The 25,641-nt window shown below is 38.6% G+C and overlaps 1 protein-coding gene across 2 annotated transcripts in view; it reads right to left on the bottom strand.

Moving 5' to 3' along the window:
• Nucleotides 1-25,641, bottom strand: part of SLC4A4 (solute carrier family 4 member 4) — a 308,892-nt gene that overhangs the window by 46,550 nt on the left and 236,701 nt on the right. For both annotated transcript variants that reach the window (XM_068974914.1, XM_068974915.1), the window contains exons 14-15: nt 12,136-12,206; nt 2,055-2,246 (exon numbers count right to left, since the gene is read on the bottom strand). In XM_068974914.1, coding sequence (XP_068831015.1) covers nt 2,055-2,246; nt 12,136-12,206 — 263 coding nt within the window. The remainder of the gene's footprint in view (nt 1-2,054; nt 2,247-12,135; nt 12,207-25,641) is intronic.

Genomic DNA, 25,641 nt, shown 5'->3' with positions numbered 1-25,641 from the left:
TTGCAGGGAAAAAAAAGGTGATGTTTACATAAATAATTAAAATGATCACTATTCATCTTAAGGTTGAAATTATTTTGCTAATTACGATTCACAAGAACTTCACAAATTCTTTTCACACTATGGCAAACGAGAGCAATAAAAAGGGTGATGATTCCCAAAGTGTGAGCCAAAAAAAATAGATGTCCCATAAATTAATAATTAAGGAAAAATCTCAATAGAGAAGAAAAAATCATCTTCAAAGACCTTTACCCAGGAAACTGTTCTACACATAACAAACCACTGAAGAGGTGGATCGAGTAAGCACATTTCCCAGGATGGGAACTGGTGTTACAAGCTCAGAGTCTCAAGGACAAGCACTTAACCTGAATGTATGAAGCAGACAAGTCTTAGACAATAGAGAGGAGTAGTAGTGAGAACAATTAATTACCTGCAAAGGACAGTTTCCACCTATGCCCTCAAGTGTGTGTGTGTGTGTGTGTGTGTGTGTGTGTGTGTGTGTGTGTGTGTGTGTGTGTGTGTGTTTACAAACTATGGGCTAAACAAAGAATGGACAAGGGTTGAATTCTGCCTAAGGACCACCACTTAGTGATGCCCTTTCAAGGCAGACAAAGTTGAACACTTCTTGCTACACTTCCCTTTGAGGAAATTTTTCATCCTTTGGGCCAGCTAGTTCAGAACATTTCTAATGAAATCTGCAGACCACAGTAACCTGCTGTGATCTGAATACTGTCCTTCCAAAATCCATATGTTGGAGTTCTAATCCATGAAGATGATGATATTAGAAGGTGGGGCCTTCGGAAGAGCATGAGGATGGAGCCTTTGGGATGGCATTAGTGTTCCTATAAAGAACACCCCACAGAGCTCCCCAGCCCTTCTGCCACCTGAAGACACAGTGAAAGAGACGCTGCCTAGGAACCAGGAAGAGAGTGCTCACCCAACCATGCTGACACCTGATCTTGGACTCCCCAGCCTCCCGAACCATAAAAAATAAATCTGTGTTGTTTACAAGTCCTCTAGTCTCTAGTATTCTGTTATAGCCACCCAGACAGACTGAGACAATCATCAACTCTTGCCTTTATTTTCCATTTCATAAGCGATATCAGAGATAAAACATTTCCTAGCTGAAAGTGAATATATTAATTTTCAGTCTCATTTCCCAGGAATAAAAAAGGAATTTTATCAACTAAATCTCATGTCTTCCAAGTTCTCCCTCTCCTTCTACACAGAGCTGAGGAGGAAAGATTCATGAGATTCCAGTTGCAGAGAGCAGCTCACTGATAAAAATCAAGTATAATCAAGATTACTAAGAACTCCTGACATCCTAAATAGTGAGAATTGAACTGTAAAGCAAAGGATTAGCTTCGTTCTGCAGGTAAGAAAACAAAATGCCATTAACTAAATGTTGGTCTTATCTTGTAGTCTCTCCAGGAACCACAGTTTTGACTTGAAGCTCACCCAAGCATATTATTGGGAGACAGGATGTCTGCACAAGACAAGCCAGCTCAATTTTTATCTGTGTTTCTCTACCGTGGCATTCGTCACTATGGGAAGGGAAGGCTGGTTCACACCCATATCTTATACCAGTACTTGTGTAACAACACGGGTTACATTTATTCCCACAGCCCATAGCCCAACTACTAAATTACTCACAAGTACAGCTGATTAACAAAGAATTCTGTGTCAAAATTCCTAATTCATATGGAGAGAGTTTTTGCTTATATACTTAAACACACCATGGATCTCAAAGATCCATGGATCTAAATGGTCTCGTGCATTTTTATATAGAATACACCTGCTTTTCCCTTTCAGTACAGTCAGAATTCAGACAGGCAGAATTTAGGATAGAATTATGTGAGCAAAATCCTGAAAGGTTTTTCAAAGCTAGACTATAATTATGTCAAAAATACGTATGCACAGAGACTGGAAAGCAATTTTTAACACACAAAATCATATTGGAAAGGTTGGATTACAGGTGCCTTTTTCATTTTACAAAACTGTACTTTTATTGAAACAGTGGGAATTCAATGAAAATTATTTAAAGCTCAAGTACTCACCGTGGTTGGAAAGTAAGGACTGGTTTTGAATTTTTTCAAAGCCATAGAAGAAGTGTAAGTGCCCAAGAAGAGGATGAAAGACATGAGTGTGATATCGGGAACAAAACCACAGTTGTTGCCCACAAGCTTTCCTCCATATTTCAAACACTCCTTTGTCGTCAGAAATGCCCAGTCAAAGGTAGCATTATGGTACTGCAGAAGAAAAACATGAAAAATTTTCTGGAGAACACATCAAAAGCAGCTTTTAATCCTTGATGGGCTATATGGCGATTTATGCTAAAAGTTTCTGTAAAACAGTCCAAGGATAAACCACTGAAGGGTGAAATCTGAGGAGGTGTTAATGGAATAACAGGTGAGGGGGGCCAGGAGGCTGGCAGTTATTGAAAATATAGTGAGAGTGATGCAATCCATTACCTGGTTTGTACTACAAGCCTACAATCACCCATCTGTTCAACAGACACAAACCACAAAGTCCTTTCCTGTGAACCTTCCTGAGAGTAAACCAAGACACAATAATCTCCTAAGTCTCCAAACGTGAGACTCTCTGAAACATCTCTGATGTCCAAAAAGTCTGACTTCTGTGCTGCACAGCTTCTTGTGCTTCAATCTGATGGCCCCAGATTCAATGCTCTAAAGTTTATATTTGGCTAACTAATTTATCCCACACTTTCACAACTGAGCTATTTCTTTTCAAAATAACTAGAGATCGGTGACTTGAGGAACTAAACTCTAAAAATGTTGGCGATCTCTGCTTTTCCAATTGTGTATCCTAATGGAACACAGCTTTTCTTTTTGACTCCAGGGTCAGCATCATGAGCATCCATTGCTGGAATGTGTTGTGATGGGCTGAGGAGTAGGATATGGGATCTCCTTCCCTGTGTTTCATGGCCTCAAGCTCACAAGGCCATTTTCAAATTTTCTTCTGTCTCCTGAATTGCGGTCACGTTGTCAGCGCTGCACTTCTCGAGAGCAGTGTAATTCTGTTCCTATTCACTGTTTCTAAAATGCGGGAGAGTCTTTTAGCTATGGTACTAGATAAGGCCAGGACACCCATTCTCCAGATGCTGAGTTTTAGCTGTTATAAGCTCAGAGCTGTCTTCTTCTCTAGAAAACTGCCTTTCATGACGTAAGAGCTCTCTTGCAGCCACTTACTGACCAATGCTAATGGGGTGCTACTGTTCGAATATCTGGGCTCTCCTAAAATTCATATGCTGAAACCTTACCCTCATATGTGATGGTATTTGGAGGTGAAGCGTTTGGGAAGTGATTAGGTCAAGAGGGTGGAGCCTTCATGAATGGGATTTGTGCCCTTGCAAAACAGAGAGCTCCTTGTTCCTTCTGCCACGTGAAGACACAATGAGAAGACTATCTAGAACCAGGAAGCAGAGCTTCACCAGACACTGAATCTGCTGGTACTAGGAGGTCAGACTTCCTCTTAGGTGCAAGGCTAATGTGTATGTCATGCACTAACAGAAGAGTAATTTGAGGATACCTCACAAATAAATACAAAAGATAAATTTTTCCTGTCCTTTGAAGGCAGGAGTTCTACCTCACACCAAATGCATCATCAATATCCTTTACTATTCATGCATTTTCTTGATATAAGTAATCTAGTAATAAAAGAATATCACACACATAAAAGAAGACTCTCTGGCCAGAAAGAGTTCATATTTTTATAGCACTCAAAATGTAACATTCTTTCATAAGTCAGGAAAAAAAAAAAAAAAACTCTAGATTTTTCCCTGAAATAGTAGTTTCAACTTGTAAACAGCTGAATTGCAAAATTACTCTTTTATCAAACTCTGTTTCTGAGAGGTGATTAATCATGTTTCATTTTGTTTTTCAGATTTCTGTAAATGGATATTTTCAAGCACAATACCTTTAAAGTTTAGAGGTCATAACAGGTAACAGATTTCTTTGGTTTAAAATAAACAAAAATTTACCATAATTTCCATACTTTAATATCAGCAGAATCCTTCATTATAGCTACAGCTCCCCAAAGAGGTGAGCGGCATTAAAACAATCTCAACAGGAAGCTTTATTGATTTAGAGATGAAAACTATACAGATGTGCATGAAATGACAGACATGTTTCTTGCTTATATCACCTTAAAATGCTAGTATCACATTTTTTGCATGCCTCAAATGATTCTTCGTCTCATTGTACAGAAAATATAGCCTCCAATATCATCTTCACTAAGAGCTCCAGCATAAACTCTTTAGGTAGCATGTATAAACCTTGGTATCTACACCTTAACAAACAGTTTCCTACTCCCATAGAACTTAAACTCTAGCTAATAAATATATGCTCAGTTGCTCAGTGATGCCCAGCTCTTTGCAACCCAAGGGACTGTAGCCCACCAGGCTCCTCTGTCCACAGAATTTTCCAGGCCATAATACTGGAGGTTGCCATTTCCTTTGGACATGAAGATGTTTGTGGAGAAAGAACCCAGTTATGGGTAAAAACAAGAATGGAGGAAGGTGAAAGATTAAGATAGAGAGAGAGGAAGATTGACTAGGTTCTGGCCTCTCTGGACCACAGATGGGTAAACCCAGAAAAGACTAGAGTGTCTGCAGACTGAAGGGACTGCGTGTCAACAAAAAATAAGAAAGAGTGGACCAAGACAGGGGCAGAATTCAGTTTAGGATATAGTAAGCACCAAAAGAAATCTTAGTTAACTGAATGAATGAAATCACTCATCAAGATCCTAATATTTGACATATTTAAGGAAGATTATCTATGAATATTGGAGAAGGCAATGGCACTCCACTCCACTACTCTTGCCTGGAAAATCCCATGGATGGAGGAGCCTGGTAGGCTACAGTCCATTAGGTTGCTAAGAGTCAGACATGACTGAGAGACTTCACTTTCACTTTTCACTTTCATGCACTGGAGAAGGAAATGGCAACCCATTCCAGTATTCTTGCTTGGAGAATCCCAGGGACGGCGGAGCCTGGTGGGCTGCTGTCTATGGGGTCGCACAGAGTCGGACACGACTGAAGTGACTTAGCAGCAGTAGCAGCAGCATCTATGAATATAGCTACTCTTTCTATCTGGAGAACAAAGTTAAAGTAAAATAAACTCTCAATTTAGATTATCAGGTAAAATAAAGTATTTCCAGTTATATATGAATTTCAAGTAAACAATGAGTAACATTTTTAGCATTTCCCATGTAATATGTGGGGCTTTCCAAGGTAATGCTTGTGGTAAAGAATCTGCCTGCCAATGCAAGAGATGAAAGAGACAGGGGTTCTATCCTTGGATCTGGAAGATACCCTAGAGTAGGAAACGGAAACCCACTCCAGCATTCTTGCCTGGAAAATTCCATGGACAGAGGAGCCTGGTGGGCTACAGTCCATGGGTTCAGAAAGAGCTGGACACAACCGAGCACACACACACGACTATACACACACATACATGCAATATGTAAGACATACACTAAAAAAAAAAAAATTGTTCATTATTTCTCTGAAATACAAATGTAACTGGGACTCTCTTTTTTTCTAACTCTGATGATGCAACTTCGCTTAGACACAGGCTATTCTGAGTAACAAAACAAAAAGTGGAAAATTTAGCCAAAAGAAAACAGAAAATGCACTGGGCCCCTATGACATGGATTACTATGATAAGCTTTAAGGGAGCAATAAGTAAGAATAAAAACAACATTTTATTATTGGAGAAATAAAATATGTCCACTGATATATTAACTAACAATGCAAGGCAGTGAAATAAAGTGTCTAAACAAACAGCACAGAGATTAGTAGATCAGAAGAGGGACTAACTAATTTCACTGAGCACAGAGAAAACAAAAGTTAAACTGCACCTTGAAAAAATGACCGATCTCTATGGAACTCTCATACTCAAAAGGCAGTAGGCAGAAGTATGGCAAGGCAACAGAACTAGAAAGGAATGCAGAGAGAGTAACGAAAGCCCATGGAGAGGGGAAGAAATGCGACAAACTTTGGGTGTATATTTCTTCTGTACTAGCAGAAACAGAGAGGTACACCATTAGATAGACACCGTGAGCAAAGATGTAGATCTGGGGACACATGATGCTTCATTCACTTATCTAGTAAGTCCTTTAGGGACCACTTATGAAATGTTCACCATGAGGAGGAACTCAGAGTGAATGGACCAGCTGGGCCAGAGCTGAGTGTCTGTGTAAATGGGCAGTGAGAGAAATTACAAAGGAAATGGGACTAAGTTGCCGAGGGTCTTAACTGAGCTCAATCTCATGAAAAGAGATGTCAACCTATTTTTTTCTGAATCTCATTTTCTAGAGAATGACCCTATTTGTATTGAATGAATACATTCATAAACTTTAGAAGTAAAGTGTATACTGAAGGATTAATTTTAAATTTTAAAATACCACAGCATCCTCCACAAAGACAAAAGTGGGGGATATACGAATGAGAATGGGCAAATGTTTGACAGTCATTGAAGCTAGGTGATGTGTATATATGAGGATTTATTGTACTGTTCTATTTTAGGGCATGTTTGAAATTTTCCATAATATTTTTAAAAGTAGGAACATGTAATCTTTAAGGAGATTTAAGGACAGAATGGTTTGTGCACTTGACTTTTTTAACGAGATAAAATCACAAAAATGTTATGCACAGGAAGATTAATATGACATTCCATTTCCCATGAAATGAATGTTAACTCCTAGAATCACCCTGAAGGTACATCAAATCAAAGCACTTGTGCTTCCATGTCTGACTGCCAAGTGGAATTTATGAGACTGTAATAGTTCCTAGGCCCATGATTAACAGCATCTCCATATAGACATAATATGTGTCACTGGGCAATACAATAAGCAAAAATTCAGACATAAAAATTAAAGATTCTGTATAATCAGAAGTAAAATATTAAAAAAAATTTTTTTAATTAAAGATTCTACATTGCTCTCTTTGAGTATCAACTGGTAAAATACATGGCTTTAAACAGTGTATGTGTGTGTTTACACAGCTATGGGTAATAAATAAAAGTCTCAAGCCTAAGTAGTTAATGTACTCATTTAGGATTTTTTCCCTGCAGTGGGTAAGCCAGATTTGTAGTGATCTGCAATCTTACTTTATGACCTATGGGACGTATATGAGCTGCCACTCTAGTTACATATATTGTTGTGAAATATCAAAAGTAATTGGTTGTCCTACTTATGATTAAGATATAGAAAGTTGCAGGAGACTGTTAGTAGTCCCAACCTAACAACCAAAGCACAAGGATAAAAACTGGAGTGGGTAGCCATTCCCTCCTTCAGGGGATCTTCTTGACCCAGGGATCAAACCCAGGTCTCTTGCATTGCAGGTGGATCTTTTATAATGTGAACCACCAAGGAAGTTCTCATAAGATCATAGTTTTAAAAATTCCACCAACAAGATAAGGATGTAAAAATCCTAAGTAAATTAAATGCCAAAAAGCTACAAGATCTTCATAGGAGAGAAGAGGTCCTTGACTGCCTCATCCCTGGCAGAGTAGCAGGTGGAAGGTCAATGCACTGGAGGTCTGGAGAAATGAGCCACATCTTTCATGAATTTTTAATGATTCTGTAGACTGGGTGACAAGTTAGAATTCTGTGAAGCCCTCCCTAGGCATCAACCAAGCCTGCATCCACCCACCAAACATTCTAAATGTCTTTGCCAAATGCACAGAGTTCATAAAAGGCTAGAGATTTGACAAGACAGCTGAGAGAAAAACTACTTAGACACAGAATCTCCATCAAATACAAGAAAGACACTTTCCTAAGACAGGAGAGAGAAATCCCTGTGAGGCTTTCAGGCACTTCTGAAAGGGCTAAGGTATCTGCCCTCTAAAGGAGTGGAGTGAGCAGAGCAGTTGGGCAAATATCTCCCAAGGCTCAAAAAGCTGGGTCCTAAAACAAGAAATAGGGCATTTCAGAGGACTTTCTGGGATAATGGAAATGTTCTCTATGTTGTTTCAGGTGGTAGTTACATGAGGTATAAAACTGTCAAAAGTCATTGCAATGAGCACATTGAGAATTGTGCATCTTAAGGTATGACTGAATTTAATAAAAAATAAAATTATAAAAATAAATCTAACATGAAAAACAAATATCAACTGATCCATTCAATCATGTCTTCATAAGAGAAGCTTCTGACATTAGATTCTGAAATCTGTTATCTGCCTCTGAGAGCTGGTAATCTCGATTACCAGCCACTCTCAACACTTACTATTCAGATAGAGTGTGGATAAATTGTGGCTGGTCTCAAAGACTTACAGAGACCTTTGCAAGAATTTCATTTGCAGGTTAAAGGGATATTCCAAGTGAGAAATGCATGGGAAAACTGATCAAAGAGGGAAAAATTTAAAGACACAATGATAGAAACAGATATAGAAAATAAATGTATGGACGCTAAGGAAGAAAGCAGGGGATGAGGAGTGAGAGGAATTGGGAGACTGGAGTTAACATATATATACTATTGATACTATGTATAAAATAGGTGATGAGAGCACAGGAAACCCTACTTAATGCACTGTGGTGACCTAAATGGGAAGGAAATCCCAAAGGGAGCAGAGATATGTACACATACAACTGATTCATTTTGCTGTACAGTAGAAACCAACACACAACATTGTAAAGCAACTATACTCCAATAAAAATTAATTTAAACAAAGATACAATGATTCCAACAATGAAAGGAAATGTGGAGAACCTGGCTTTTTATTCTTAAAGGGTTGTTATTCTAATGTTCTCACCTCTGTCTAAATGCTCTCATGCTCTGTTTTTCCTGCTCTTTCCCCTGAAAACATACCCACACTACTGGGAAGAAGAAAGCTTGTCTTCATGCTGCTGTTGCCGCTGCTAAGTCGCTTCAGTTGTGTACGACTCTGTGCGACCCCATAGATGGCTCCGCCGTCCCTGGGATTCTCCAGGCAAGAACACTGGAGTGGGTTGCCATTTCCTTCTCCAATGCAGGAAAGTGAAAAGTCAAAGTGAAGTCGCTCAGTCGTGTCTGACTCTTAGCGACCCCATGGACTGCAGCCCACCAGGCTCCTCCGTCCATGGGATTTTCCAGGCAAGAGTACTGGAGTCGGTTGCCATTGCCTTCTCCGTGTCTTCACGCTAATGAAGCTAAAGAACAAAGGCCTCCCTTGCTCTGACAGGATGTTCTTGGGACCTTGTGAGAGGGAGTCTCACGGTGCCCAAGGGCTGCACGTCACTTTTATAGCATCTTCTTTCCTGACCTAATTATTGCTGAATGAAAAGAAGGAAACGAAGCCCTGTTGACTGTAGGTCCTAGGAAAGGTTCAGGCTAGCCAAGTCACTTGACCTCACTTATCATTCCACTAGGCCACTTGCTACCATCACTTAGGTTGGTGGAGAGAAGCAACTGATGGTGGCAAGTGGCCTATAAGAATACCTGAAAAGAATAAAAACAGCACAGAACATTGACTGAGACAAGAATGTGCCAGCCACTTTGCTGGCTGCCTATTTATTAATCTGGCTCTTCTAGTGTCTCTGAGGGAAAGACTCTTCTCATCACCATTTTACAGATGGGAAGCTGAGAAGGTTCCACAGCTTGTGATTAAATCAGTGGATTCTTGCATTTGCAACCAGGCAGTCTGGCATGAAAACTCAGTATGCATAAGTCCTTCTACATGACATGCTCTTCTGCTTCCCTAAAAAATGGAAATAGGCAGATTTTGGAGTTTGAAAGCCTGAGTTCAAATTCTGATTTTACTGTATACTGGTCATACGGGCTTTCAAAAGTTAGCTAAGCTTTATAAGCCTCTGATTCATCCATAAAATACAGGTAACACCATAACTAATAAAGGTATTGTGAGGATTATAGACAATTAATGTAAATAGCCTGGCCCCTAAGCAGGTGCTATAATTGATGATAATAAATCATATTACCTTTCTAACATTCATATCTGGATCATATATATATATATGTATGTAGTGTTTATGCAAAGTATACATAAAGGGATTGATACAGATAGAAAAGGAGAAATGAAGACTAGAAAAAAGTTGTCCTTTATAATTACGTACACACACACATTACATATTTTGCCCTAATTTCTTCTCTAGAGGAGCTGGACATAGAAACTGGAAATATTAATTAAGGTACGTAATTGATACACACATGAGGGGCCTATTGCCGTGGAGTATAGAGCATTCATGGGGATGAAGACAGTAAACAATAGTAAACATTCCAATTTGAAAACACTGAAGCATCATGGTGCACTAGCAACACCACAGGTTGTGGAACCACCCAAATTTCAGTTCAGTCTTTGTTCTACTAACTTATGGCTATGTGACCTAAAGCAAGAAAAGGTTATTTACCTTTTGGGGCTTCAGTCACTCTCATTTATAAAATGGAGATAATTATGCCTGGTAGGTTGTGTAAATGATCACAATACACATTAAGGTTTACAATAATGATAATATGTATAAAACACCTGGTCTCTTGTAGATGCTTTATAAATGGTAGCTAAATTATTATCATGAGTTTGAGTGTACGTCACAGTCATATCAGAAGTCAACCACAACTTCCATTTGTTTTCCATGAATCTTACAGTGACATCTTAGTATCATTACATGTCAATTACTAGAGTCTCTCTAAGACTTGCCCAAAGACAGGACTTAAAAGATTTATTAGTTCAGGGCTTCCCTAGTGGCTCAGATGGTGAAGAAGTGGCTGATAATTCAGGAGATCCAGGTTCAGTCCCTGGGTCGGGACAATTCCCTAGAGAAGGAAACAGCAACCCACTCCTGTATTCTTGCCTGGAGAATTCCATGGACAGAGGAGCCTGGCGAGCTACAGTCCGTGGGGTCACAAAAAGTCAAACAGGACTGAGCAACTAATACTTTCACTTTAAAGTTTTACTTGATTAGCTATAAAAAGAATTAAGATAGGAAACATTCTCTTTTCAAGTCATTGGAAGTAAATGTTTTATTAATTTTAGTCCATATTAACCATCTTAGTTACATATATTTTTTTAAATTAGGTTTTAAATATGTTTCTTAAAAGTCTAGAAAGGACTATTTTTCTCTGTTTGAAGCTATATCCTTTTAGACACCAGGTCAGCTGGCTCAAAGATTGAAAACTGAATTTTTTTCTCTATGTGGCCCTTAAGACATATACATATCTCTTTCATACACACACACACACACACACACACACACACACTTGTGCACGCATGCGTGCTCTCAAACATGGATGAAACAAAGAGGCAAAGTTTGGAGAAAGGCAGAGAAAACAGTAAGGAAAGAAGTCAAGAGAGCCACTGAATGTGAAAACGAGAGAAACAGGGTCAAGTGAGAGATATTCAGGAAAGATACAAAGCGTCATCTTTGAAAGGGATATTGTGGGCACTGATTATATAATATCTACAGAAGTGTTCTGGTCTCCTGAGAGATGGGCACTCTATCACGACAAAGTATTATGGTTTCTGTCTTTATAACTGAGAGATTGATATTCCTTGGTAAGATTCCATATCCAGCGCAGAAGGAACACAATCACAAGCCTGAAACAGCACTTGCCCCTTTTTCTCCAACACAAAAGTCTTCTTCCAGTGTGTGACCTTCCATGCAAAACAGCTCATTTTTAAAGCTTAGTTCCAGTCTCTTAAAGAGCCTTGGTTACAAGCCATGGGAAAGGATATCACGTGACAGAGGCACAGTCCTTTCTAAGTGACACGGGAAACATCATGCTACAATCACCCTCAGTGAAAGAACACAGTACCATCTGGTCATCAGAAGAATTTGTAATCGTACAAGAAACAAAGAGAGGATTCCATGCTCTCATTTCGCAACGTACCTCACTTTCCCTTGTGAAAATATTTCAAGCTGATAATTAATGGATATAGCAGTCAAATTCCTGAGAAGATTTGAAAATTGTGTTATAGGAATAAATACTGAAGTTTGAAAGAAAAAAGGAAAAGGAAAAAAAACAGTTGATCAGAATGCATAAAGTGTTTTTTCTTTCCCTACAATATCACTGACTATTAAATATGTGTTCAGACTAAGATTGCTGAATGGTAGGAAACATCATATCATGAATATTATAATTAGCATATACAATATGCAAATGATTTAAAATATTAAGTCACTTACCATGTCAGAAGACGAAATGGTTGGCAAATCTTCAGGAGCTAATGTAGTATCATTAGACACTGAGATATTAACTGCAAGAAAAACACCATTTTTTACTATAAAAATAAGATTAAAGTGACCCATATTCATAATTAGTAATTTTAAAAAGCAGGAAATGGCATTTTAAAAATGTCTTCAACAAAAACATAAAGGAATAATAAAATTTTCTTTATTATAACTGTATTTACCTTTCACCTAGATAAAATAACCAAAAATTTGGACACATCTTTTATGCTCTAATTTGATAAGAAAGAATGACAAATATTTAAGGAGATAGTATTGTAATTTGTTTAAGGTTTCAAAAGAAAAAAAAAATCTCCTCTATTATAAAAACGCATTCAACATATTTTACCTAGTAGAAAAAAATGACTGTTAATAAGTGAGGAAATTGGTTGATTATGGCTTCACCTACAGTTAAATCTTATAAACTGAAGCTTTACTAGTTAAGAATCATCTGATTTTGGAACTGTGGAATTCATAGGAGGCAGTATATCTCTGCAAAATGTGTGCAAACAAAAGAATAGTAAATTATATATAATTTATTATAATGGGCATGTACATTTAATCTAATTTTAAGTTATCTTCATATAGTTTGACATCATTTGTGGAATTAGTAAGATGTCACTTGCCTAACAACTTCTTGGGCTCCAAAATCACTGCAGATGGTGACTGCAGCCATGAAATTAAAAGACACTTGCTCTTTGGAAGAAAAGCTATGACAAACCTAGACAGCATATTAGAAAGCAGAAACATTCTTGCTGACAAAGGTCTGTCTGGTTAAAGCTATGGTTTTTCCAGTAGTCATGTATGGATGTGAGAGTTGGACCATAAAGAAAGCTGAGCACCAAAGAATTGATGCTTTTGAACTGTGGTGTTGGAGAAGACTCCTGAGGGTCCCTCAGACTGCAAGGAGATGAAACTAGTCAATCCTAAAGGAAATCAACCCTAAATATTCATTGGAAGGACTGGTGCTGAAGCTGAAGCTCCAATACTTCAGCCACCTAATGCAAAGAACTGACTCATTGGAAAAGACCCTGTTGCTGGGCAAGATTGAAGGCAAGAGGAGAAGGGGACAACAGAGGATGAGATGGTTATATGGCATTACCGACTTGTTGGACATGAGTTTGAGGAGGCTCTGGGAGTTGGTAATGGACAGGGAAGGCTGGTATGCTGCAGTCCATGGGGTTACAAAGAGTTGGACATGACTGAGTGACTGAACTGAACTTAACTGTAGAAGAATGTAAATTATTTATTAAACCAACACTCCTCTTTGAAATATTTCATTGTTTTCTTTCCATTTATGAGGCCAAAGTCAAAATACAGTATTTCAAAATTATTCTGTAATTATAAGATTTTTCTTTATCAGATAAGCCCTTTTCCTATTACACAGAGTTTTATGTATTAGAAAATAAATTATTATGCAGAGACTACCTCTAATATATGGAAATATGAAAAAGCACATCAAGTTTTTGTTTTTGAGGATCACAAACCTCATTCAATATCCAAACTGCTAATTACTATTTGGTCTCAGATCATTCCCACCCCCAACCCAGGCCCCAATATCTGTAACTTGTCCTCTTAGTTTGCCATATTTTAGGTCTCATTTATATAAACTTTTTAGAGGAAACAAACAGGTTTATTTGACTGCTGAAAGTTAGAACATAAGAGCCCTGAAGGAAGGTAAAAAGGGGCATGCCCTATGCACTGTTTTTTCCCAGAATCTGCCCAGTCTGGCACTTAACTAACAGGAGCTCAAAAATATTTGTTGATTATTCAACCTTAAAAAAAACAAATCCTGCCACTTTCAAAAACAAGGATGAACCTGTAGGACATTATAAGTCAGACATGGAAAGACAAAACTGCATGATATCATTTATATGTGGAATCTTAAAAAAAAAAAAAAAGTCAAACCCACAGAAACAGAATAGAGTGGTGTTTACCAGGACTTGGGGGTGAGAGAAATAGGGAGAGTTGGTAAAAGGGTACAAATTTCCAGTGGTAAGAGAACTAAGGTCTGAGGATCTGATTATAAGATGATGACTATAGTTGATAATACAATACTATATAACTGAAATTTCCAAAGAGAGTATAACTTCAGTGTTCTCACCAAATACATATAAATATGCGAAGTAATGGATATGTTAATTAACTTAATGGAAATCCCTTCACAACGTATATGCATAATGAGATCATTGAGTTGTACACTTTATATATAATTTTATTTGTCAGTCATACTTCAATAAAGGCTTCCCTGATGGTGCTTGTGGTAAAGAATCTGCCCACCAATGAAGGAGACTGAAGAGACACAGATTCAATCCCTGGGTTGGGAATATCCCCTACAGTAAGAAATGGCAACCCACTCCACTATTCTTGCCTGAATCATGGACAGAGGAGCCTGGTGGGCTACAGTCCATGAGATCGCAAAAGAGTCAGACACGACTGAACACACACACACACATACTTCAATAAAGCTGAAAAAATATTTGTTTACTAACAATAAAAGAAGCTAGGAATGGGGTCATGTAGTGACTACAAATGAATGACAGCAGACAAAGGCAAAAGAATTGAAATATGGAAAACAAATAAAAGGGAATAAAATACTCAGCTTCAGTCCAAGTTTTTCTCAATCCTTTCTGATCTTTGAAGGCTTTGAAATTGTTAAAACTTTTAACTTAATTCTAGCTGCTGCCAGGGAGGGCTTCCCTACTTCATCAGTAAAACTAGCACACCTGCAGATTCAGTTTTCTCATTCTCAGTGTTTCATTATAGGTCACAGAAAGAATCAAAATAGGATAGAGGATGCTTGGCCCAAAGAAGATGTTAGTAAATTATTATTATTAAAACTGAGAAGTCTATTACTATTATGTTCTAAAAACCTTCAAGTACATTTTCTTACATTATTCCATCTGTCTATTTTAAAACACAGAAGACACATGTAGCAGGTATACTTTTACACCTGTTTTACATTGGATGGGACTCTGAGGCAAGATATGCCAGGTTTCTTGCCCAGGATTACACAGTCAACCAGAAGGAGAGCTGGTGCCAAAACCTTGTTCACCCTTTTTTCCCCCCACCTCGCATTTCTATTTATCAGAATCAAAATGATTTATGTTGGCCACTGAATTCAAGGTGGGGAAATTACAACTCATCCACGTTAGATGGCTCTCTCTACCATAAACTGAAATGTCTGACCTGTCTGAGCATTTGAAGAGAAATAGCATATGTGACCTCAAAGGGACTATTTAGCTGGTATTTGTGAAGCTGTCCTTTGTGAGCTAGATTCTTTAATGCAATTTTGTGAGTTTCCTGTCATAAGAGAGAGCAGGTCATTTTGTAACATACTTTCTGCCTTAACTCAAGGACTGAGGAGGAAGGAGAATGATATTCCAGGCTCCTTTTTTTGTGTGAAATAAATGACAGATAATAAAGACCATTGAGATCCAATCTGAACTTTTAGTAATTGCTCTCCAGTTCTTGATATAGGTCAACTTGCTCATCTAAATACCTTTTGTCTTTTTGGTTTTCCTCCAAGACAAGCTATGTACACTGGCTCCCCAAATCCCAAAAGACCAGTATCAAAATGATAGTAAGAATAATATACTCTTCCTACTTATTACAATAAGTAGTTGCTTCAAAAGAGAAGACTTCGAAATAAATATATAAGCAAGCACTTCTATAAATACATATTGGCAAAATATGGTTGAGCCCATAAATAAGATTAAAAGTAAATTTCTATAAGCTCACAGGAGAGAAAATGATCAATTCCAATTGGGAACTTGGTCTACAAGAGCACTTGATCACCACTTGGATCCAGACACATAAAATGCAAATATTTTGGCAACCAACTGCAGAATGATCTATGCATACAGAATCTGTAATATTCTTAATTAGGATTCTGGAAAGGTGAAACAGAAAAGCCAAAACGCTGTATTCTGTGTCTTCACTATTTGCTCAGCACCACAGCTTATGAAGCAAAGAACACTTTGCCCTAGGAACCTGGCTAATTTAGAATGAGCCAGTTATCACTGGGAGAGTCTGTGTCCCATACTTGGTCTCAGGTAATTTACACAGGTTGGTCATTTTACGTTCCTTGGACTTTCACATCTTGATCCTCTTTGCTGTGTATCAAATGCTAACTGGTCCTCTGGAATGGAGAAAGGAACATAGATAGTAACAGACATTTAAAAATGTGTCTGTCACACGGATGACCAACAGGTACATAAAAAGATGCTCAACACAGCTAATTATTAGAGAAAGGCAAATCAAAACTACAATGAGGTACCACCTCACACTGGTCAGAATGGCTGTTAAAAAATACTGGAGTGGGTTGCCATTTCCTACTCCAGGGGATCTTCCCAATCCAGGGATCAAACCTGCATCTCTGGCATCTTCTGCACTGGCAGGAGGATTCTTCACCATTAGTGCCATCTGGGAAGTCATTAAAAAGTCTACAAATAATAAATGCTGGAGAGGAAAACCTTCCTACATTGTTGGTGGGAATGTAAATTGGCACAGACACTATGGAAAACAATTTGGAGGTTCCTCAAATAACTAAAAATAGAGCTGGCATATGACTGTAGTCCCATTCTTGTGTCCATATCCAGTGAAGTGAAAGTCACTCAGTTGTGTCCAACTCTTTGCAACCCCATTGACTTTACAGTCCATGGAATTCTCCAGGGCAGAATACTGGAGTGGGTAGCCTTTCCCTTCTCCAGGGGATCTTCCCAACCCAGGGATTGAACCCAGGTCTCCCGCATTGCAGGCGGATCCTGTACCAACTGAGCTACCAGGGAAGCTGCGCACATATCCAAACAAAACTATAATTCAAAAAGATACATGTACCCCAATGTTGACTGCAGCATTATCTACAAGACATGGAAAAACCTAAATGTCCACTGATGGATGAATAAAGAAAATGCGGTACAATGGAATACTACTCAGCCATAAAAAGAATGAAATAATACCATTTGCTGCAATATGAATGAACCTAGAGATTATCACCCTAAGTGAAGGAAATCAGGAAGAAGACAGCAAATACTATATAATACCACTTATATGTGGAATCTAAAATATGACACAAATGAAATTATTTAGAAAACAGAAACAAACACAGACACAGAGAACACACTTGTGGTTACCAAGTGGGAGGGAGAGTGGAGGAGGGAAGGACTGGGAGTTTGGGGATAGTAGATACAAACTACTACATAGAGAATAGATAAGCAACAAGCTCCTCCTGCACGGCACAGGGAACTGTATTCAGTATTCTGTGATAAACCAAAATGGAATATGCAAAAGAATGTGTGTGTGTGTGTGTGTGTGTGTGTATAACTGAATCACTTTGCTGTACATTAGAAATTACCACACTATAAATCAACTATATTTCAATAAAATATGTTGCATTTGAAAGGCACTTAGTAAATGTTAGTCAAACCTGAATTTGTATCTTCAACCTAGCTTCTTAGGGGGGAACTGATTAACTTGCTCTGAATAAGAAAAAATTTAACAATATTCTCCATGATAATGAAACTTTAAAGCTGTATTGCATTCTATTTAAGCAACATCTTAAGGTAACAGAGTAACTGAAAAATAAGTACAGAATAAAACTGAGTAAGTTTCTTGCCTGCATGGTCATGCCAGATTTATTTATGGGTTCTGAAAAACTTGAGCACATGAGTGCCTCTTGATAACTCACATATTTATGGGTTAAGTGTCCAGATCAATAAAAGGGCAAATACGGATTTTCAAGGATGACAAAGTGAAGGAGGAAAACTTTGGGAGGAGTAACTTTTGGGAAATTATCTGTCATTATCCCAGCTTGAAGTCTTAAAATTAACAGAAAGTGTTTATTCACTATTTCTTGTTATTATCCTTTGTTTTCCTGCGTTAACTGAGCCTCATGCTTGAGATTTTCAAGGTCAATGGACAAGTTTAAGTTATGACGCTCTTTATTCCATGAACACTATTCACATACTCACTCATAATGCTGCCCTGGAGCTGAGCTCCTATCTGGTATTAAGCTGGATGTATTTAGCCACTACTTTCACAAAAACTTCTCTTCCATCCCCACCCATCTTTACACCTGCAATATACATAAGACATTATTCTGGGATACATTTTCCTAGTCTGAATTTTACACAAACCCAAAGCTAGAGAATTAGCCAGGTCTGGTGATTATCCAAATTCATTACTTTTCCTTTTCTGATTCTTGCAAGTGATATACAGATGCTACTGAAATATAAGTTAGGTCAGTTAAAGGAAATTAAAATGATGGGTCTTTCAAATGTCCATGGTTATCTCAAAAGACCATGTTACCATGAAAAACAAATTGTCAGCTGTGCTGGTAAAGTAGCATGGCAAATGCAAACCTAAGCAAGACTATACCAGAAGGCTCTGCCTTTCCTCTTCAACCCTCAGACTACAATTTAAATCTACTTTATCTAAAGAGGGAATAACATATAACAAAAGTCAAACTGCATATAATATGATGCAGGTCATGGAAGATGTTAGGATTACCTTTTATGTCCTAATTTTCTTTTAATGGGCTAACTATGGGTGGCTCAGAGGTTAAAACATCTGCCTGCAATGCGGGAGACCCAGGTTCGATCCTTGGGTCGGGAAGATCCCCTGGAGAAGGAAATGGCAACTCATTCCAGTATTCTTGCCTGGAGAATCCCATGGACAGAGGAGCCTGGTGGGCTGCAGTCCACGGGGTCGCAAAGAGTCGGACACGACTGAGCGACTTCACTTTATGAAGCACTTTTATGCACATGCACGTGCTCAGCTGTGTCAGACTCTTTGCTACCCCAAGGACTATATCCCTCCAGGCTCCTCTGTCCAATGCTCAGTCATGTCGGACTCTTTACCACCCCATGGACTACAGCCCACCAGGCTCCCTTGTCCACGAGATTCTCCAGGCAAGAATACTGGAGTGGGCTGCCATTTCCTCCCCAGGGGATCTTCCCGACCCAGGGATCACACCCACGTCTCCTGTGTCTCCTGCATTTCCTTCACTGACTGTAATATGGGACCACAGGAGACATCGAGCCAGCGGTTCTTTTTTAATGGTTATGACACATAGGTGCATAGCATTTGCGAAGATAATAGAAAAATTATATATACAAAAAATAGTAATAAAATTCCACTCTAGAAAGAACTGTTTTAGAGCACTTGGAAACCTCCTCAAGCTGTAGTGTGGCTATGGAAGCCATGCTCACTACCATCACTTGGTCTGACAGTTTCATGCCAGGGAAAAGGCCACATTTTACTTAGAAATACTAGACAGTAATGCACTGGGTGCCAGCGAGAGGTTTTATTCCTCTTCATCATTCATCCATTATTAAGCATGTTCTCCCTGGAACAGTCAACAGTGAATCAATAAAATATATCCCTTCTGTTAAAGAGTAAAGTATCGCCTCTGTCCCCTTGCGGCTATTTTTCTCGCCTATCTAATTTGCTTGTCATATTTAACAAGCCCTTTTTTTCTCTCCAGATACAAAACCAACACCTGCTCAGAAAATTTATTTTGACCCTTTCCAAAACATTACATGCCCTTAGGTGTATAGTCAGTGCCACCCTTGACACATTAGGTAAATGAACACAGGTATTACAGTAGAAATTTATTTCTAAAGTCTAGGTCAAATGTATTTCTGACCTTATTCATTCTAAAGGTAATTAACACTATCTTAAAAGCACATTTTATAAAAAGCAATGCGCACGTGAGGGGGCATGTGTTCTACTTCATTGCAAGTAGCACAATTCTTAAGCAATGAACTAGAGATTCAGTGAATTTTTGTTGATGGCAGAAGGGGAAGGGAAAAAAAGGCAGAAGAAAGAGGAAAAGAAGTAGGGAAAAAAGGGAGTCAAGCCTACTTCCTGGTCCTTATTTACAGAATTCTAGCATTACATTTTTGAATAGATAGTTTCTTCTTAAAGGAACTAAACATCTCACCTCTGGGGCTTGAAAGCCTTTTTCTACATGACTCTGTATAGTGAACAACACTTCTGTAGTCTTGAGATTCAGGGGAATAGTAGTAAATGATCTAACTATGATGCACTGAACTTAACATTTTTTTTTAACAATTTTGCTACAATGTTTCCTATTTATCTACAACAGTTCCTTGGTTTTTGTTTGTTTGTTGGTAAGCTTCCAGTGGAAGCCTGCTGCTGCTGCTGCTAAGACGCTTCAGTCGTGTCCGACTCTGTGCGACCCCATAAACTGGGGCCCACTGTCTCTGGGATTCTCCAGGCAAGAACACTGGAGTGGGTTGCCATTTCCTTCTCCAATGCATGAAAGTGAAAAGCGAAAGTGAAGTCGCTCAGTCGTACCCGACTCTTAGGGACCCCATGGACTGCAGCCTACCAGGCTCTTCCGTCAGTCAGAGTCTTTTTCTAGGAAATTTCAGGGGAAGTTAAATGCTTGAATCGCTTTTAAAGAATACAACTAAAAGATTTAACTGCTGGGGCATCTTTTGTGGGATAATGGGAATGAGAAAAAGAACAAAATTTTACTCAATGTCTATTATGAGCCAAATAATTTTACATATACTATTTCATTTAATCCTTATAGTAACCTCTAAGAGTAGGTACAATTACCAACCCGGCTCACAGGTTATGAAACAAAGAGATTAGGAAATTAGCTTGGTCCAAGATCACACTGCTAACTAGAGCTAAAATTGAAGCTCAGTTTTCTTTACTCCAACGCACTTCTGGTTTACACTTTATCACACTAACAATTTTCTAAATTGGGATTTTGGTGACAAATAACATACTATGAGTTGCCTTTCAACTGGATATGTTTCAGTTTTCACTTTGGTCTTTAAAAATAAAAATTATTGACATAATAGCTGCTTTGCACTTCTCAAGTGGCGCTAGTGGCTAAGAACCCACCTGATGGTTTAGGAGACATGAGATGTGGGTTCGAGAAGATCCCCTGGAGGAGGGTACAGCAACCCACTCCAGTATTCTTGCCTGAAGAATCCAGTGGAGAATGGAGTCTGGCAGGCTACAGTCCATGGGGTTCCAAAGAGTCAGACATGACTGAAGCAACTTAGCAGCAGTAGCATAGTTGCTCTACAATGCGTTGTTCGTTTCTACTGTACAGCAAAGTGAAACAACTATACATATACACACAGTCCCTCTGTTTTGGATTTCCTTCCCACGTAGCTCACTACAGAGCACTGAGTTAGAGTTCCCTGAGCTATAGGTTAGGGAACTAACTTATAGGTTCTCATTAGATATCTATTTTATACATAGTATCAATCATGCATGTATGTCAATCCTAATCATCCAATTCATCCCACTTTGGGTTTTCTGAACCATCTTCTTCCTTATACACCTCTGCAATGTAACCATCAAGGCATAGTGGGAAATAGAATACCTATTACCTCTACATTAATTAATAACTCTCATATTTCTAAGAAAAGTGAATGTAAGCACAAAAACCATGTGCTAAAAACCTGATGTATCCTACGGCTAACTTCCCTTTTAGCAACTGAAGACTGAGGTTCCCTTGTCTTTCAATATGTGAGAAGCTGAGTATATGACTTGGGTTTACTGAGCAGCAGATCGGGGTAGGAAGAAGGGAGGAAAAGGTGCCTTAAGAAATGGAAACTCAGGAAGTGATAAAGTTTTATGGAAGCAAGTGAGAACAAGAAAGATCAGGTAGGGAGGAGAAAGAGCTGTCTTCACAAAGCACCAGGAAAAAAAAAACAACCCACAATGTTATTGTGGCCATGAAAATAGTTTTCTTAGTGATTAAACGACCCCGATTTCCTTTCCTGTAAAATCTTTCCTCAGTTTGCAGGATCACGACTCCATCTGCGCAGTTGCTGGTTCATCGTTACAGACTGTACCGGTGTTGAAAAACAAGTCATCCGCCAGTTTAAATATTATGGACTCATTGATTGAATTCTTTTACTAGGAGTGCATGTTGCGATGAAAGGCCAGTCTTTTGTTGCTTTTAGAACACTTACTCTAGCTGTACATGCAACTGTATTATTCTCTCACTATTGCTTTTCAGTTTGTTGTCGAAGTACTAAATGTATTGTGGGTCTATGTAGTCTTCTACCAAAAAGTAATAAGGTTGTGAGAGAAATACACAATCATTAATCTTAAAAGTTTTGTAAAACATGAGATTGTCCTGGAAATGCATTTGCCTTTGTCCACACCAGAAACAGATTTCATCTCCATGTGTGTGTGTATGTTACTCAGTTGTGTCCAAATCCTTGCAATCCCATGAACTGTAGCCCGCCATACTCCTCGGTCCATGGGATTCTCCAGGAAAGAATACTAAAGTGGATTGCCATGCCCTTCTCCAGGGGGTCATCCTGACCCAGGGATTGAGCCCTGGTCTCCTGCATTAGCAGGGAGATTCTTGACTGTTTGAGCCACAGAGGAAGCCCATACTCCCTCACATTTATGTACATATCTTCCATGAGTGCCACTTATCTGAATGACTCTAAAACTAAGGGGTGCAAGCAACAGTCTTGCAGAATGAGCCAACGGTGCCACAACATTGCTTAGAAGGGAAGATGATGAAGACTGGTTTGTTTGTCCTATTGTTCATACTTACAAACCCTAAATTTTTATAACAACACAATTATAATGGTTGTTAAGTGGGTACCATTTAATTATTTATTAGAAACTGTCCTAAGGATTTTGTAATGCCTCATTTTTTTCCTTCAAAACAATTCTATAAGGTAGGTGGTATTATTAACCCCATTTTACACATGAGGAAGGTGAGGCAAAGCTACCTTGGAGAAAGGAACTTGTCCAAAGTCATACACGGGGCCTTAGCCAAGCAGGACTTGAACACAAGATTTTCCGACTTCAAAATCCTGCTACCCTGCTTTACTGGTACCCCATAGAGGTAGCAGGAGTTGTCAGAATCCTTCCAAGACAAAAACTAGCTATTTAAGACAGGCTTGATACACAACCAAGGGGAAACATGTCAAAGGAAGAATTATCACCACTTTAGCCAGCACTTGCTATACATGGATAAAATCGGTTCAAGCCTCAATACCAGTGTCTCAAGAAAACAGAGATCCTTCCTGAAAGGAAAATCACATGTAAAACCTTTGTTGTATTTTTTGCAGTGAAAATGCATTCAGGTATGTCTTCCTGGTTCCAAATGACCTACTCCACCAGCATCCAATTAAAACAATACATGCAAGTTTTTCCATTAGCCTCAGGTCGGTGTGGGGCTGACACCAGGGAGATCTTTGTGGCAGGTGTGCTGACAAAGCCCTCATCTGGCTTTATGAACACTTCAAACCTCAAACAGCTGGTAGTATTTTCTTTCCTCTAGAAATTCTTAACATACAATTACTCAGAATGCCTAAAAAAGTCAGCATACAGACTTTTCCACAAGTAAAGAGGCATATAAATGCACAGAAATAAATTAGTAAAAGGGAAAGTCCAAAATCTCACTATTAAATATGTCTATGATCCAGTATTTTGCACATGTGTAGTTTAGACTTCACCTCAAAGTCTAGGATGCATGATTAAAAGAGGTCTTATCACCTCCTCTCCTAGGACGAGCTCTAAGACTTGTGTAATGGTAATACACTCCTTCTGGGTTTCTCTGGGGAGCATACTTAATTGATTCTAATCATATCTATCATGTATTGTTTACTCTTTCCAAGCACTTTTTAAGTTCTGAAGTACTTCTAAATAGTGTACATCTTAATGGTAATAGACCTTTATATCTAGGCCTGAATCTTTAAATTTCCACTTTTTACTTGTTTCTCCTTGCTTTTAAGCATAGGGTTTATTTTAATGTGAACTGACTTTCCTTAAAAAGAGAAAAATAAACCATAAGTGCAAAGCACAACAAGGCCCCATCTAGTCACCAGTGTCACTGACCGCCCCATCTGTAGAAAGATGCTGCTCTTTTTCATCTCTCAAGATGCATACAGGTCTTCTAAGACTTCGCCACCAAAATGGTAGAGAACAATGCAGGTACATCACTAAAATATCTGAGTCACAGGACACAGCCTGCACAGGCACTGAAACTCTTTATAGGATCTTGTTGAGTTTTAAAAAATTCATAAGCATTGTTCATTCTCGTCTATAATATAACCATGTGTGTTTTACTGTGACTAGTAAGTGGTTTTTCCTTAGAATCTATAGATAAAAGTGGCTATTACATGAATGTGTCCAGCTTTTAATGGGCTTCCCTGATGGCTGAGGGGTTAAGAATCTGCCTGCAATGCAGGAGACCTGGGTTTGATCCATGGGTTGGGAAGATCCCCTGGAGAAGCGAATGGCAACCCACTCCAGTATTCTGGCCTGGAGAATTCCATGGACGGACGGAGGTGCCTGGTGGGCTATATAGTCCATAGGGTCGCAAAGAGTCAAACACAACTGAGCAACTAACACTTCGACTCTGACTTGCCCTACTTAAGCCCAGGTGTACAAAGCCCTCAAAACACTGCTGAGCTTCTGGTGCTACAGGATCCTACTCAAAAAAGCATGGATCGTGCACTAATTTTTACTTTAAGCTAATGTAGCTAATGTTACAACCAAGGACCACTAGGACTATTAGCATTAATTGTCTGACACAAATGTTTACTCCTCATTCTACCATGCTGTGCTTAGTCACTCAGTCATTTTTCACGCTTTGCAGCCCCATAGACTGTAGCCCGCCAGGCTCCTCTGTCCATGGGGATTCTCTAGGCCAGAATACTGGAATGGGTTGCCACACCCTCCTCCAGGGGATCTTCCCAACCCAGGGATCGAACCCAGGTCTCCTGCATTGCTGGCAGATTCTTTACCATCTGAGCCACCAGGAAAGCTTCATTTGACTAAAGCAGATGTTAAAGCAACTTTACCTGAAGTGATGTTTTTTTCCCAAATGCCTTTCATATTATAAAATATGATGAATTTTATAATTCCAAGAAAAGATTCAAAGAAAAATTATTCCAAGAAAAAATTCCAAAGACCAAATTTAGCACTTTTTTTGTGATGAAGTTCTTATGCTGACTCAGGTTTAGGAAGATGGATATCAAAGCGCTAGGTTTTATAGAATCATACTTTACTAAGAAGTTATTTTTACATCTTTCCTAACTCTAGAATATAAATCTCCAAGACCATAATATTCTTCTTTCATTTCTTTTATTCCTTCCTTCCCTTTCCTTTCGTATTTACATTGTCTAGGACAGATGAACTATAAAGCTCTATTTTATCACTAGGTGATTCTAGTCTGAATTTTTTTTAATTTCTTGCTTCAAATTATATAAAGTGAATTAATATTTGTTTATTCTGTACGTTTAAAATAATCTACTTAGAATTTACTTAAGAAGGAGATTCCTAGCGAAATAAGAAACAGAAGTTCAGAGGACTAGGTTCGTCTGGTCCTTATATCTGTCATAGAGATACAGAGAAGATCCAGAATAATGTACACAAAATTATTCCTCACCTATCAGAGACGATCAAGAATAAGGTACATAAAATTTCCTTGCAAATTCT

Source organism: Capricornis sumatraensis, chromosome 7 (assembly GCF_032405125.1).
Source record: "Capricornis sumatraensis isolate serow.1 chromosome 7, serow.2, whole genome shotgun sequence".
Classification (NCBI taxonomy): Eukaryota; Metazoa; Chordata; class Mammalia; order Artiodactyla; family Bovidae; genus Capricornis; species Capricornis sumatraensis.
The sequence above is the reverse complement of the archived record's forward strand: the minus strand, read 5'-3'. Positions and strand labels throughout refer to the sequence as shown.